The following is a 16,480-nucleotide window of genomic DNA, read 5'->3' on the forward strand; positions in this document are numbered from 1 at the left end:
AGTAGGAACTCAGTGAATCGCTGTTGTACGAATGGAGGTGACCTAGGGACCTTCTCACTGATCATAGGAAGGACCCAGCACCCCCACCTGTTCTTCACCCTTCTACCCGGCTGCTGCCCCCAGAGGCGCCCGGGTGAACTGCAAGGGGCGTGCTCAGCGGCAGCGCGTCAGTTTCCTGCAGGCCGGGTTGGCTCTGCGGGCTGCTCCCCGTCCCCGCCCCGGGGGACCGCCCGAGCGACTCCGCCACCTCCAGACAGAGCTCGGTGGTGGCAGCGTGGGGATGGCGGCGGCGGCTCAGGGAGGTTGTGGTTCGGGCGGGGACACCCGGCTGGACCAGGAGACAGCCCGGTGGCTTCAGTGGGACAAGGTGAGGGGCAACCGGAGGCTGGAGCGGGCGGCGGGGGGGTCCTCTGCCACTGCCCAGGCGCCGCGCCCCTTTCCTGCGGCGATTGGCGTTGCCTCCGCTCCCAGGGGAAGGCGGGCGAGGAGGGCGCCGCGGCGGCCAGGCCTGTCGGGCCGGCGGGAGTGGGGCACGTCCCGAGTTTGTCCAGGAAACGTTGCCCGGGGACACAGCCGGGCTGCAAGTTCCGGGATCCGGGAGAGAGCGGGGTGGGCCCGCACCGGCGGGGCGCGCTCCTCTCCCTGGAGCAGCCGGCGGGTCCCCTGCAGTCGGAGGTACCCCCCCACACTCGCCCCCTCCCGGCCAGAATCGCGCCGTCCGCCGCTGCCTTTGGCTCCTAGAGCAGCGTTCCCACCCACGGCTCCCCGGAGCCGGTCAGGCTCCAGGCTTCCTTCTCAAGTCTCTGACTTGCCGAGACGCGAGGGAACTTCCCCCTTGGACCCTGCGCCCCGGCTCTGTGCACCCGCTTAGATGCTTCAGCAGAGGGAGAATCGGGACGCCAGCTCAAAGACTTGCCGCCCTCCCTCCTCTCCAACTCGGAGTCTCCGGGTTCCTCCTGGCTCTTTCCCGCAGGCTCCTGTTTGTTTTCTCCGAATGTTCTCTGCGGTCTTCTGCGGAACTGGTTTCTCATGGTTCGGATCCGAACTTAAATGCGGCCTGTGTAGACAGGCCTTCTCTGGCTCCTGAGAGTAAACTGCATCTCCCTAAACGGACTGTTCTTTTCCTTCATAGCTTTTACTGCGATTGGGCGGAGGGGGTAGTTGCTTGTTTGTAGGCTTACTTGTTTCGTGTCTCTCTCCAGGGCTGACTTCAAAGGCGTGAGATCCCGTGGGGGTTGCACAGGACCCCTTCTGGGAGGGCCCAGCACTTGGTTAAATACTCTGCTCTTGTCTTGAAATTCCTGACAGTTGCTGAGTGAGGGGTCCCGATTTTTACTTTGCGCTGAGGTCCAGCAAGCCAGGTAGCAGGGCCTCACCACGCCTTCGCGAACGGTCACGGTTTGTACAGTGCGGACATACAGTAGATGCGGGGTCCCTCCGCGGTCCGAAGGTAGAGCGTTCCCATGAAACCTTTGGTAAGCTCAAAGGGCGGGAAGCAAAGAGGGAATTACCATTAATTTATATGGAAAATATTTTCAGCATTCCTGACCCCCCAAAAATAACCTACCAAGTGATACGATATAACATATAAAGCATAAAATAGTCCTAAAATATAGTAAAAGCAGGAATGATATGATAAAATACACACCATGCTTTGTATACCATCAGTCCACTCTAGCAACAGACTTTCCATCTTATTCATTATTGGAGAGACCACTTGATACTGTCAGAACCAATAGTAGTAACTCTGGCAGCTCTCAGGTTTCTTTCTCTGAGTGTAGATAGTATGGGTGGTGGATGCAGGCAAGTTCAGCACACACACGTCATTATTTCACTCATCATGATCAAAACAATTGCGTATCCAGTTTTATACTAACATCCTATGAACTCATATGCTTTTCCGATACCTTAGGACACATCTTGCTAAAAGATGCACGGAATGAGCTGAGATAAAGCACAGGTGCTCACAGACACAGTTCACAGCTCTGGTGGGCTGATGCTGAGATGCTGAGTGTAGTTCCGGGGCAGGAGCTTGTGGGGCTGCTCACTGCTGGGGGCGCTGCTGCTTCTGTAGTGGCTGCTGCCAAACACAGGCTGACTGCTGTTTTCACTTCTCCCTTTTTTTTTAAAAAAAAAAAAAACCCTCTTTGGATTTCTTTCAGTTAGCAAAAACAGGCACTAGTCTGTCTTTTGTAACACACACTTTTGGAAAGGGAGGGGGTGGTTCCCTGTACCTAAATTAGTCATTGAGTAAATGAAGAAGATTGCATACCCTGTCAGCATGAGGGTGGGGGGCAGGGGTCTCATGTCTCTTCTCTCTTTACCTTCTGGACCCTGTAGAGGAAAAGCACATCCTGTTTCTGGATGCTATTGGCAGCATTTCTGCTTTCCTGAAAAGACAGCCCTCTCTAGGGAAGGAAAATGTTTCCATTTCTGATAACTTAGTAACTTGCAGTGTGTAGAAAACTTTTAGGTGGTAATGCATGGCTCCTAAAACTTTCTCTTTGAAGAAATCAACACCTGATTTCCACAATGTTGTATCTGTCCGCTTACTTTTTAATTTCTACCACTTCTTTCCTCTCCCAATTTCTTCTTTGGCTTGAGACAGGCAGCAAGAGGAAACTTCCTGCTAGCTGAAAAGCATGGCAGCCCATTGGTCTGAGCCCCCAGGGAGGCAAATCACCCTGCATTTCCAATGGGACTTCACTCTCCTCTTTAGCTGCTGTCAGCTTTGGTCCCTCCCAGGGTTGATTCTCACCCCTGCTGCCCTCTGGACTTTCCCTTCTTATCTCTCCTCCTTTGGTTTCTCTCAGGCTATTGGTCTTTTACAGATACAAAGGCAAGTTATTTTTTTTTTTTTTGTAGATACCAAAGACCAATCAGAATTCTCCACATCAATACTGAGACTCACCAGATATTGGGCGTGGTGTTGAAGTTTTGGTTTTCTCATTCTCTCAGCAAATATTAATTGAATTGCTTCTAGCTTTTATGTTCCAGACCTGAGCCTTTCATTGGGGGCCCCTGCCAATCTGATGGGTCAGCTTGTGCTCTGTGATCAGGGGCTTTTGCTTTTAACCAAAGAGGTGGGCTTTCACTTGATTCCTCTCAATTCTGGAACAGTCAGGAAATGTGGGCTTAATTCCAGGAGGCCAAGGTTTTATTGTAAGAGCATGTCAAAGTCTAATGATATGGCCATGCCGTGCCTGCATGCTCATCTAGTGAGATGATGACTGTGAAGCTCCTCTATTCTGAGTTCTTAATTTAAACTGTCTGATGGGGAATTGGTATGACTGCCCCTTCTCTCCTTCTGAACATTTTCTGCAACTGTCGTACGAATTAAAAAGGGCAGTGTGAAGTGAACTTCAGTGGTTCGTGGGAATGTCTGTTTGAAGCAGTGCGTACAAGAGGAAAGGCACAGAGTTCACGCTCATCGTGCAGTTTGAGCAAGTCTCTCAGTCTCGGGGGTCCTCATCTGCGAAATGGGGTTTTAGTTGTTCGTCTGCCTCTTGAAGTCATTGCAAGATTCAAATTTGACCAGGTCTGTAAAGTCATTGTACAAGTTACAAAACACTACAAAAATAAGGTTTGGACTTTAATTGTGCAATCTTTTGCTCTCTGGGAAAATTTGAATACATGAGGGAAGAAAATGAATGTTTGATTACAACTAAGTACTAGGCAGGCAAAGATGTTTTACATTAATTTAATGTAAACCACCGCAAAACCGTCTTGTCAGGAACATTCTAACCTGTTTGCCCAAGTGAATAGAGCTGGTGGGTGGTGGCGTGGCTGAGATTTCATTCTGGTGTTAAACCCCCCAACCACTAGGTTCATTCCATTTTTTCAAATTGCTTGCCTTGGGAGGCAAGAAAATGATACATTTGAAAGGGAATGACTAAACACAGATGTGGGCAAAAGTAGGTTTACAGTTCATATGGCAAGAAGACGTGCAGGTTTTGATTATTACAGTAGCTTTATTAACTCTGTTTCGCATACTCACAACTATAAACGTACTTTTGCCCACCCCATATATATTTCTATTCTAAGCTATTCTAAAACTAAATATATTTCTTATTTATCGCAATATCATTCATTATAATTCAGAAATCACTTTATATTTCAAATGTAAAAAGCATCAAAATATTGAAATATTGGAAAGCTTAGAAATATACCACCTGCCCAAGGGGAAATTATTGTGGGTTCTTTGGTTTTATATTTCAGACTTTTCATTCTGTTACTCACCTGGCTGTATCTGGCACTTGCCCTTGTGTTTTGCAGAATCCCTTAACTTCGGAGTTCGTGAAACAGCTGATTGCCGAGGGCAACACAGCAGAGCTGCAGAGATGTTTCGGGGCTCGCATGGAGTTTGGGACAGCCGGCCTCCGAGCTGCTATGGGCGCGGGAGTGGCTCGTATGAACGACCTGACCATCATCCAGACCACACAGGTGCCACGTGTTTCTGTGACTTGGTCATTCTCAACGTGTGCCCAGTGTTACGAGATACACCGAGACACATTAAAACCTTGAAGAGTTTATCTGGGCAAAACATCCATTTGAATCAGGCAGCACCAAACTGGAAGTGGCTAGAAGCCCTGCTCTGATGGGGAGCTAGGAGAAAGACTTTTCTAAAGAAGAGGCAGAAGCAAAGCAACAGGATTCATAGATGGGCTGTAGCTCAAGCGCATACCTCATCTGGGAAAGCCCAGGTGTATTTGTGGTTGGTTGTCCTCAGGTTTGACTTCTTAACCTTGAGGCATTCACAAGCTTAGATTTGGATTTGCCTGACAGGGCTGCTCACTTAGGCTCCTAAGGCGGTAGTGCCCCCTCGGTCTAGTGGCCTCCTTGTGTGATTAACTGAACCCCAGGCCCCCTTTGTGTTTTATAGGCCTCGCTTGTTTTCCTTACGGCCAGGTCTCATGGGTTGTCCCGGCACAGGGAGTCGGACGCTTACTCCATAAGTCAGGCTTGCGCAGTTGGCTGAAGCAGCACTTGTTTCAAACTTGTGCAACCATTCATTCACTCATTTAACAGAGGTTTACTGAGTGCCTGCCATGTGCCAGACACTGGGAATATAATAATGATGAAAACAGACTCGTGGATCTTTCATTCCAGCGCAAGTTCATTTTTGTCGCAGTTGCACAGATGCAAGCATTGGAAAGCTTTTCTGGCTGCCAGAGTAACCACGAGCCAGCTCTCTTTGGGGTTAAGGTAGAGCCTGGGTGGAGATTGATGCTCAGTGTCCCGGCCTTCCTTTTTGAGTTTCACTGTCAGGGTCCAGGCCCAACGTTAGGGAACAGAGATGAAGCCTTTGACAAGACAGAAGAGCTGCCGCCGAGTATGGAGAGGTCTGTTTATGGGGGAAATGAAGGAGAATGGATTCTCCTGTCTCTTCAACTACTTAGACGTGTGACAGATGAAGGCCGCCTTAATTCTGGGAAGGAAAAGGCTGGAGAAATTGACTGGTGATCACATGTACCTTACACGCACCTCCCTGCATAGAAGGCAGTTGGGCGTGCAGTAGCAAAACTCTGATAAGACGAGTTACTAGGGCTGTAGAACACATCACCCAAAACAGTCATTTTAAACAGTTTATTTTGCTCACAGATCTGTAGTGTGAGTGCAGCTCAGTGGGCACAGCTCGTCTCTGCTACACGTGGCATCACCTGGGCCAGCGAGGAGCCCGCAGCCACCCGTGAGCTCCCTCACTCACTGGCTTGTCTGCGGTTGTGGCTGGCTCCTGGCTGAGATCTGAGCTGGGGCTGGACCATTGCTGGTGGCCTGGCTTCCTTACAAGGTGGGGCTTGGGCAAGCATCCAGAGAGTGTGGGTGCCAGGTGGGGGCTGTACTGACTTTTATAACCCAGCCTTGAGAGTCATCCCAACTCACTCACTTCCACCATATTATGTTTGTTAAAATCAAGTCAGTAAGGCTGCTCATATTTAAGGAGAGGGTATGTAGACCCCCACCTGTCATTGAGGGAACCTCATGTCGCATGAGAGGAGCCTGTGGGGTGGGATGGGATATGTTGGCGTGGGCATCTTTGGGAAATTCCGTTGGTCTCACCTCCAGTTAGGCCTAATTGTAAGGGATTCAGTGGGCGTCTCAGTGAATGCCGGGTCTTTCCTCCTGCATTCATCCACGTCAGGTTCCCAGGAATGATGCAGCCTATCCCCAGGAAGGTCTTAGGACCTGCCTCACACCTCTTCCCTAGAGAAATCAGTCTCTTCTGGGACGGGACACTGTGATGCTAAGAAGCCTACAAAAACTAAAGTGAGTCCCTTGAAAGTCATCTTGTACAGTCAGCTACCCCTTGGGATAATTTCCCCCACAATCCCTAGCACTCCGAAGTGGTCACGCATCCTGCACTGGAACGCCTACAGCAGGAAGCAGGTGTGTTAAGAGTTAAGAGAGTGTTGTGAGAGCTGCAGGGCATTTTTAAAGCCTCACGAGTGGTCTCCACATAGGAAGAAAAGGATTCCCAGGAGAACCGCCCCAGGCTTCCCCTCCCAGCCTCAGGGAGTGTGACCTGGAGGGATGTGCTGGCTTCCACCGTGACCCTGTGACCTCGTGACCTCGGCCCCCTGCCTGCTGGTCTCTGCTGTGGATGCCCCTAATGGTGTCCCCAAGTTCATCTGGTTGGATTTAAGAAGCAGATGTATGGGAGTCAAGAACCCCCCGAAGGGAAACAGGATAGAGACTGGAGGGACGTGTTTTTATTTTTTGCCTCATTCATAGAGGTCGTGATTTCCTCTTAGGTTATTTAACCACGTCACAAGACATCAGTGATGGCCAACTTGCCGTCTTCCAAAATAGCCATTCCATCTGTGCACTACTGTCACTAAAGAGTGGTTTCGCTTTTTTGAGTCAAAATCTATTTTTCTGTAGCTTTTACATATGGGTCATAGTTGACCTTCTGAAGCCATTCAAAGTTTATTTCTTGCATCCTGGGATAACATTTCAGTTCCAAGAACCCCCTGCATCCTGCACTGAGTCTTTTCTTGGCCATTCTCTTGGGTCCTTAGACTCAGCCGGCCCCAGTCTTGTCAGACAGTTTGGAGATGGGAGGACTTCGGACTAAGGCTAAATGCTGCGTTCTGTCCCCTTGAACTCAGGGGCCACGACATGAATCGACCAGGGGCAGGAAGAGGGGGCCGTCACTGTGGTAAGCCTTAGTGGGTGAGCACCTCAGTTCCTTCTGGGGAACCCACAGAACCAGTACACTTGGGTCCTTATTTCTCTGTATCACCCAGCCCCAGGAGATAGGCCCGAAGCATTTATTTTTTTTTTGTCTAGGAAAAGCTAAAGGCATTCTAAACAGGCCCTGCCCTGGCAACAAAGCTGTGAGGTGCCCTCCTTACCAAAATGATCAGCCAGAGTGACATGAGGGATACGATCCATCATCGTGACCCGATCAACCTTTGTTCTTTGTTCTGTGATAAATCTGGTTTCTTGCAGTATTCTAAACTGATTGCATTCAAAGTGCACGGTGTTCCAACCTTCCGCACTTCGGATGGAAGTGATGTCGTTGCACCCACTGCGGTGCAGCAGGGGTGTGTTCCTTCGTTTCCAGCAGGCGCGCTAGCCCAGATGCTGCGTGCTCTTTCGTTGTGTGACTGGCTATATCGTGTAATTGAACTGGTATCGCCTCCTTAGGACCTCCGCCTGCTGAAAACCAGTATCACAAACAAACACAGAACACGTTAGAACAGAACACGTTAGATCAGTCCGTTGTCAAAATCTTATCAAACGTGTTGAGTTTCTCTGACCTACTGATGGTACAGAGCAGGCAGCAATATCCAAAACAAGCCCCCTGTCCTCAGGCCCCTGGAGCCTGGGTAAAAGAATGAGTACAGGCTTTGAAGGAAAGGAACAACAACAACAAAAACAATAATGCTCCTAACAGCAACACATAGTGCTTTCTTGGTGTTAGATTCTCAGCATTTGGCACATTTCACTCCTTTCATCCTTATAAAAGCCTGTTGAGGTAGGTACTGTTGTCATTCCTGTTTCACAGAAGAGGAAACGGAGGCACAAAGAGATTGAGGAACTCGTTATTTGCTCAGAGGTGGCAGAGTGGAGTCCACACCCCCTGACACTGTGCTTTAACCCACCACTGAGCCGCCTCTAACCAGACCTGGGGAACAAATCCAGGCTCTGCCCCTTGTGTGTCTGGACAAGTCGCTGAGCCTCTCTGGGTCTTAGTTTCCCCATTGATAAAAGGGGACCGCTTGGCAAAGTGGACCAGGGGTTAGCGATTTTAGATATTAAGCATCCAACGTAGTACCCGTTACATATAGATCAACAATAAAGTTTTTGTTTTCCTGTTTGTTCACCTTGTTTAACTGCTGAGGGATTTCTACCCTCTCTGCTACAATGTCTCTTGTGGAAGTAGAGAAAAATTGACCAATTTACATATATATTTGATGCGTTAAAACATATATACTCTTTTAAGCCATGGGTGTTTTTTTTTTTAGGGATTTTGCAGATATCTTGAAAAACAATTCAGTGACCTTAAGCAACGAGGTGTCGTGATCAGCTTCGATGCTCGAGCTCACCCAGCGAGTGGAGGCAGCAGCAGAAGGTATTTGAAGATATACTCTGTTTCTTTGTACTGTGTTTTGTGGTTTTATTTTGAATCATCATTTCCATAGGTTGCTTTTAAAAACCATTTGTCAGCTTCATTGCTTAACTACAAAAAATGAAGGGTAAATTCTGTTTGCAACTTTCAAAAATTCTGGTTTTACATTTGGGTTAAGAACGCGAAATTATTTTGACAATTTAGAATTTAATGCATATCTATATGAAAGAAATGTTGTTAAGTAGCAACCTTATTTCTTCTCACTTTCTTCCTTTAGTGTAATTTTTTTCTCCCAGTACTCGTGAGCCTCATGAGCTCCTTCCCATTCTTGAATGCCCGTGTCAAGCTGCATTCCTGTCACATTCACAAGCCAACGGGACTCTCTCTTACGTGGCTGTCGGGAGATGATGAAGGTCATGATGATGGTGATGATAGAATGGCAGTCATCTCAGTGCTGAGGGTGAGCTAGGCTCTTAGGTATTTAGTCACTGAGTCCTGTAAGGCATGGAACTTTTTTCTCTGCTCTAAGATCACGAAGGGAAAAAGGAGCCACAATGTAAGCATAAAGAGGCTAGCACCACAGATTGGCCAACTTTTTCTCCAAAGGGCAAATAATAAACACCTCACACACTGTGGGCCGTACACTCTCTGTCACAAGTACTGATTCTGCCACGTGGCGCAAAACCAGGTGCAGCTAGTACGTAACGGAATGGGCTTCAATAAAACCCTTTTTAATGAGCTGTCGTCTGCCAATGCCTGCTCTTAATCATGTAGTGGGACCTTTTTTTTTTTAACATGAATACTTACCCTATTGTGAAACTTTTTTATTTCTTCAGAGTGTAAGCATTAGTAGTCATTTCGTAGATTAGAAGAATATACAAATATTTAACATTAATGAAGTTCTCATTAACTTGACAGAGGTGGATGAGTTCACCGAGTCCTAACCTCTGCCTGCCAGGACTCGTACGTAGTCTAAGAGGAAAGCATTAATGGGAACAGATGTGCAACTGTGAGGAAGGGACCATGGTCAGGGCCAAGGACTGGGTGACGTCGGTCCCCAGATTGAACTCAGGATGACCTAAGATTTTGGATCTTCAGTTGCAGGCTCAGAAACATGACTTTTTTTTTCCAACAAAGCAAGAGAGGAGCTGCAGCTCTCAGGGATGGATGCACATGAACACCTTTACAAGAGAGTGATGCTGTAGGAACCAGGATATCAGTTTTTCAGTTTCCAGGTCGTGAACTCGGAGTCAGAATCAGGTCACACGCAGGCTTCACTGCCTCGGGGCGGGGCAGGTCCTCCAGCCCGAGCACGGACAGTGCGCATGTCTGGCGAACCCTGTTGAGCTTCTCAGACTTTTTCATCTTAGGCAGACTCCCCTGTTCCTGGTGGACGCACATCCTTTACATAGTTAACATCGTCAATGACGGCACAGCTTGCTCCAGCCTTGGGGCCACATTATTTCCCAAAAGTGCCTGATGTGACTAATTCTACTTAAGGTGCGGTTCAGGAGTCAGAGTCTGGTGGGATGGGGTGGGGTGGGGTGGGGTGGCACTCAGGGCTGTGGTCACCTACCACGTGCAAGCAGTTGGAGACTGTAACCTAAATATTAAACGTGGCAAAGCAAGCATGATCAGTGGGGATGGAATCTTCTTCAAGAGTCGGATACTCTTGTAGTCTCAGAATTTTACCTAAGGAAATGGCTGTTCATTCTTTAATCTTCCAACTTCAGATATCTGGTGGGGAACGTGAGAGCTAACCACGAAGCCCATGCAGAGGGACATGTTGAATTGTTTTGTGCACATTTGCAACTCCGTTCATTCATATCATGTATGTAATCACACAGACAAGGAGGGGCAAAAGTAGGTTTACAGTTGTTCGCAGCAGAAATGACCCAATAATTAGTAAGTAATCCTACAAGAACAAACCCCGAGTTTTGTGTACTCACCACTGGGAGCCTGCTTTTGCCCCACCCAGGTGTTGAGTGTCTCCTCTGCCAACGTTAAGGTCAGCGAGACACGTGATCCATGTTCACGGGGGGTGGAAGTGACTTTGGTGCCATTCATTCTAATAAATACAGTTTCATTCATACTTTTATTAAACTCGTTTTGGGTGGATTTTGGTGTTTTTATGACTTTGCCTCATGGAGACAACTTTTTTTTTTCCTGTCAAAATCATGCTTGTATCAATTACTCTTGATCCTAGGGATTTTGAATTGTTAAAGTGCGGAGCTCGCTTGTGCCCCAGCCAGCCCCCGGATCTGGGGGGAGAATGAATGATGGGGTTAGTCCTGTAACGGTCTAACGTTGTTCGTTGGAAGGAAAGCACTCACTTGTTGTGGGCAAGCATTCCACTCCAAGCATGAAGAGAGACTTCTTGGTGCCGCGCGTGCTGCCCAAAGCCAGCTGCTGTCGAACTTAAGCAAAAATGTCAGTGGCAAAGATTTAAGCCTTTTTTAAGGGCTGAGTGGAGCCAAGATATAAATATGTCAGATGCATGTGTGTTGCATACATATACATGACACACACACACATGCCCATATGATACCACGTAATCAAATGCTAGTCTGCGTGGTCTGTACTGGGTTACGATAGCTTTAAGCCAGAGTTCCTCAGCCTCTGCACTGTTGACCTGTGGCTCCACACTGGCCCAGAGAGTCGTTTGCTGTGAAGAACTGCCCTGGGCATCATCATAGGGTGTTTAGCAGCACCCCTGACTCACACGCACTCACTCCCAGCAGAACCTTACCCCCCTTCCAGTGACAACCAAAGGGTCTCCAGGCATTTCAGATGTCCCACGGGGGTACCGCCGAGAGAGACGGGGTTGAAAGACTTGGGAGCAGGCCTGGCTCCGCTGCTAAGTGACTGCTGGACCTGGGACCCACTGTCTGGCCTCTCTCGGCTTTAGCCCTATTTCTGTAAAACAAGGAGCAGAATAAGGTGACTGCTGAGGTTTACCCTGCTTCACAGTTCCATACCAGTGACCCCATGATAAACGTGTGCCTGCTGCACTGAACCTAGAGAGGTGGCCAGGCAGGCGGTCACTTCCTTCCGTACTGTCACCGCAGTCCTGACCCCTCTGCTCTCCTGTCTCCCCCGTCACGCCGCATCTCCAGGTTCGCCCGGCTTGCTGCCACCACGTTTATCACTCAGGGGGTTCCTGTGTACCTGTTCTCTGACATCACCCCCACCCCTTTCGTGGTAAGTAACTGGTTCATTTTATAATTTCTGTTGCAGGGTTGGGGAGGGGACAGGGCTGCATGTCACAAGCTTTAGGGCTGTTGGGAGTCAGGTGTCTGAAGGACGGGAGAGCTCGTGGGCACGTGCTGGGCATCCTGCCTTCTCTCCGGAGATGTTTCTCCTCCGTCCGAGGAATAGTTCTCTGGGAGTCAGCTTTTGATTCATCGGAACTGACTTTTTTAAAATGCAATTTTCCTTTTGCTTGCATTCAAAGGATATTTTAGTCAGCTAGGAAAATGTCTTTTGTCTGTGTATTTTTTCTGGTTTGGTTTGTAGTTCTCTTTCCCAGCTATCACAGTCAGAAAACTTCTTGTGTCTGAATCCGAATTCACCTCCAGTCATTGTCTTGCCATGAATATTTTGACAGGTTGACGCACCAGCTTCTTATACGAATGTGCATTCTAAATGGCGTTCATGGCCAGTACAGAAAGTGTGCTTGGCATGTTTTAGTAAGATTTTCATCAAATACTTCATGTAGCAGAATCTAAAGAAAAGGACCGTAGGGACTGTGGCAGTTGTTGTTTTTAAGAAGATAGAACTTTTAAGAGTGGGGCCCAATGCTACGAATATATTTTTTTAGAAATTAATCCAACAATGTGATTTGAGTACAGTTTTGCATACATCTAGTAGAAATGATAGTGTACCGGTAAAGGAGCTGTAAGCCCACTGGTTTTGCGTTCACTGTCTGTAGTGCACAGACGGATACATACGGCGCCTTCCAGATTGTAAAATACGTAACCCAGTGGACACCTCATGCCACGTGCGAATGTGGTTCAGGTTTCATTGTCTGATGGAAAAATTGCAATGCTTTCAAGCATCCTTGGTCTTCCGTACTGTGTGTTAATAGCAATATTTTTATATCAGAATTTAATGAGTGTCTCATGATCACTTCCCTCTCCATGGAATGGCCCTTCCTTCTCTTTGCTCCAGGACACATGGGGGTGTGAAATAACTCCTAAGGGGACAAAGAGCCACAGCAATTCTTAATGGGGCAGTGGAGGGGACAGGTGGTGAGAATTTCGGGTTGCCTGCATATTATAAATCTCACATGTGCCCAGAGCGGGGCAAGCCCACCCCCTCCCCATTGTGAGAAGGAGTCTGATGAAAGTGGGGATGGAGCAGAAATATAAGAGAGGGAGATTTTATTCTGGAGTGCAAGATAAGTGAGCCAGATGTAAGAGCCCTCGTTATTTCTTCAATCTTTTTCTTAAAAACAAGAGGGGGCGGGGGGTGGGGGCAGAAGAGAAAGCAGTCACAGGAAACTGAATCCATAAGCTGCTGTCCCAAGAAGGATTAAAAGAATGAGAAATGGGAGATTAGACCATTTTATGGTTTGGGATGTTTTCTAGTTCTACCAAGTAGAAGACAATGAGAAGAAGGCACACAGGAAAATATTCTCCTTTCTTAACAGGGTACATATCCCAGAATTTTGAGCAGTGAGCTAGTTCTAAGGGCAGTGAGAGTACCCTGCTTGGGCCCTGGCCGGGTGGCTCTGTTGGTTGGAGCATTGTCCTGTGCACCAAAAGGTTGTGGGTTTGATTCCCAGTCAGGGCACATACCTAGGTTTCAGGTTCCATCCCTTGTCAAGGCTCATAAGGAAGGCAACTCATCGATATTTCTCTCTTACACATCAGTGTTTCTCTTTCTCCCTCTCTCCCCCCACCTCCCCTCCTCTCTCTCTAAAATCAGTAAACATAACCTCGAGTGAGGATTAAATGTCACCTTTAAAAAAAGAAAGAATATACTCCTTGGGTGTGGCATGAAAATATTGACTGACACATTATGATATTTATATATAATGTTTATTACAAGGGAACAAATTGGTAGAAACAAACAATAAATAGTAGACACTTGAAGGATACCCAGTACCTTTGTTTAACACTTGCTTGTTTCCTGCTACGACAGCCCTACACGGTGTTGCGTCTGAAACTCTGTGCTGGACTCATGATCACCGCCTCCCACAATCCGAAGCAGGACAATGGTTATAAGGTACTTTCATTTTCGTGTCCACGCGTGTGTCCTTCTATGTGAAGCGTGAGCCTTTGCAGTTTGGGTGCACAGGGTACGGTTGCTTCCCCACCAGCCCTAAACCGTCTGGGCGTGTCCCCGCGTGCTCCAGGTCTACTGGGATAACGGAGCGCAGATCATCTCTCCGCATGACAAAGGGATTTCTCACGCCATTGAAGAGAATCTGGAGCCGTGGCCTCAAGCTTGGGAGGACTCCGTGATCGACGGCAGTCCACTTCTGCACGACCCGAGTGCTTCCATCCAAAAGGATTACTGCGAAGACCTTAACAAGTTCTGTTTTCACAGGTAGGTGGGTTGTACAGGCACCTCCCCACAAAACCCATCTGCATGCCTTCCCTCCGTCCTCTGATCCAACTTCACAAAGACTCAGGTTTTCCAGGTGGGGGCTACTCCAAGGAGCTCTTGAGCAGTTACTAGAATACTTGTGTGTGTGTGTGTGCACGCACGTGCACACACCCGAGAATACACATTTCCATGGAACGTGTACCCTGAGGTACATTTCTGGCATCAGAATTGTATCTGCATTTACAAGGTTGATAGTGCTGTACAAATTGCTCTCCAAAAATGTTACACTGGTCGACACCCCCAGCAACAGTACATGATCCACACATTCTTACCTACAGTGAGTATTATCCAAGCTTTCATGTTTCCCAATTTGCTAGATGAAGTAATATCTTGCTTTATTTGCATGCTTATAAATGTTATTTTCCATGTTTATTTAACCTGTACCTTGCAGTGTATTTGTTCATTTTATTTTTCATTTGTGAAACCACTTTGCTTATATAGAAAAATAGACTTCATTATCTTCAAATATTATTTTCCTTCCCATTGTTACCTTGGGAATTTTTTTCTTGAATTGTTTTTGCTGAACTTTCTTAAAAATTTGAAAATGTTTATCAGTTTTTTAATTTATGACTTCTGGGTTTTATGTCGTACTTTAGAAGACTTTTTTTACACCAAGATTATAAAAACAATTTCCCCCCTGTGTTTTGGACTCACAAGTTTATATTTTGTAATGTTTAAATCTTTCACATATTGGTGGTTTTTACTTTTGTATGAGTTGTGAAGTAGGAAAGCAAATTAGATTTTTTTTTTAAAGGTTTGCCATTGTCCCAGCATATTAAGTTGAAGAGTCTATCCTTCTGTGACCGATTGGAAATGTTCCTTTTACTGAGCTCTAGTACCAGTTGAGTGTTTACTATATACATCAGGTCATTGCTGCGGACTGGAACCTGAGCCCGGGGCTGCCCTTCCACCCTGCTGTGGGGGTGAGCGGCCTGTCGTAAAACAGACTCTGAACGGCATCAGAGTTGCTGAAAGTAACTACAGCGTACAAGTTAAAACTCGAATATGTTGGGAGAGGGCTCTTGTACTGGGGAAAGAGTAGGTAGGTCTTATTTCATCTTTTTAGAAGATGGAATTAGAATGGCCCTTTGGGGTCTGTACATCTGCGTTACATTGACGTCTCACGTTCTGAGGGATCTGGGCGTTTGACCTGTTGCACACCTTCCCGTGTGGAGTCACGTTTGTGTGGCTCATCATTTTCCACGACGTGTCTGATTCTAGGAGTGTGAACAGGGAGACCAAGCTGAAGTTCGTGCACACCTCTGTCCACGGCGTGGGTCACCGCTTCGTGCAGTCGGCTTTCAGGGCGTTTGACTTTGCGGCTCCCGAGGCCGTTCCCGAGCAGAAAGACCCCGACCCCGAGTTCCCAACCGTGAAGTACCCGAACCCCGAGGAGGGGGAAGGTGTTTTGGTAACCTAATACTTTTAATATAAAGCTTACCTCTTATATTCAAAACTATGACTGTTGAGTAAGATAAGTTTTTATGTGCTTTCGTTGTACTGAACAAAAATAATTTCATCATTGGAAATATTTATATTTATTAATCTCTCGTCCATTTCTTAAAGGAACTTTCTGATTAGATCATCTTAGCATCAGGCTATGAGGGCTGAAATCTAAATGCTTTAAATTTAATTTAATTAATTAAATTTAAGTGACTGTGCTTCCTTAATACCAAAAAAGAAGCAGTAACAGAATGGAAGTTCATCCCATGAGTTTTATTCCTTCATGGTCATTTTTTCTGATATGAAGGAGTGCTGTTTAAATTTGGTACCTTCAGCCTTTTTAAAGGGCAGGGTGACAGGGATACCCAGTCAGTTTATTCTGGTGTGTGAGGCTGGTCACAGGCGAGGCCAGGGAACACCAGTCCATCCACACCCACACTGTTCTGTGTGCAGCGGACCCAAGGGCAGGCTTGGGTCACGGGCTGATGCTCCCATGACCTCACCTGACTGAGGAAGGAACATGTGACCCGCCCAGACCAGCTCCAGAAATAAAATTCAGCCTTAATTTAGAGGAAGTTCTCTTTTAGTGCTGACATAACTGAATGTTTTCAAAGACGACAGTCTGCTTGATTCTTGATCGAAGTCCTTTTTTCCGCTCTCTTTCAGACGTTATCTTTCGCTCTGGCTGACAAAATCAAGGCCAAAGTCATTTTAGCCAATGACCCGGATGCTGATAGACTTGCTGTGGCAGAAAAGCAAGACAGGTACCAATTAATTATGATTACCTACGGAGTAGAAAATATAAAGGGTGACCTCCTCGGCAGTCGCATGTTCCTGGGGAGACTGGAC

At 47.2% G+C, this 16,480-nt stretch overlaps 1 protein-coding gene across 1 annotated transcript in view; it reads left to right on the plus strand.

The window, feature by feature from the left end:
* The first annotated feature begins 208 nt into the window (after nucleotides 1–208).
* Nucleotides 209–16,480, plus strand: part of PGM2 (phosphoglucomutase 2) — a 30,859-nt gene continuing 14,587 nt past the window's right edge. The window contains exons 1-8 of the mRNA XM_028506172.2: nucleotides 209–367; nucleotides 4,276–4,443; nucleotides 8,472–8,578; nucleotides 11,692–11,776; nucleotides 13,721–13,804; nucleotides 13,935–14,128; nucleotides 15,410–15,599; nucleotides 16,298–16,395. Coding sequence (XP_028361973.1) covers nucleotides 281–367; nucleotides 4,276–4,443; nucleotides 8,472–8,578; nucleotides 11,692–11,776; nucleotides 13,721–13,804; nucleotides 13,935–14,128; nucleotides 15,410–15,599; nucleotides 16,298–16,395 — 1,013 coding nt within the window. The 5' untranslated portion in view covers nucleotides 209–280. The remainder of the gene's footprint in view (nucleotides 368–4,275; nucleotides 4,444–8,471; nucleotides 8,579–11,691; nucleotides 11,777–13,720; nucleotides 13,805–13,934; nucleotides 14,129–15,409; nucleotides 15,600–16,297; nucleotides 16,396–16,480) is intronic.

The sequence above is a fragment of the Phyllostomus discolor genome, chromosome 1 (genome assembly GCF_004126475.2).
Source record: "Phyllostomus discolor isolate MPI-MPIP mPhyDis1 chromosome 1, mPhyDis1.pri.v3, whole genome shotgun sequence".
Lineage (NCBI taxonomy): Eukaryota > Metazoa > Chordata > Mammalia > Chiroptera > Phyllostomidae > Phyllostomus > Phyllostomus discolor.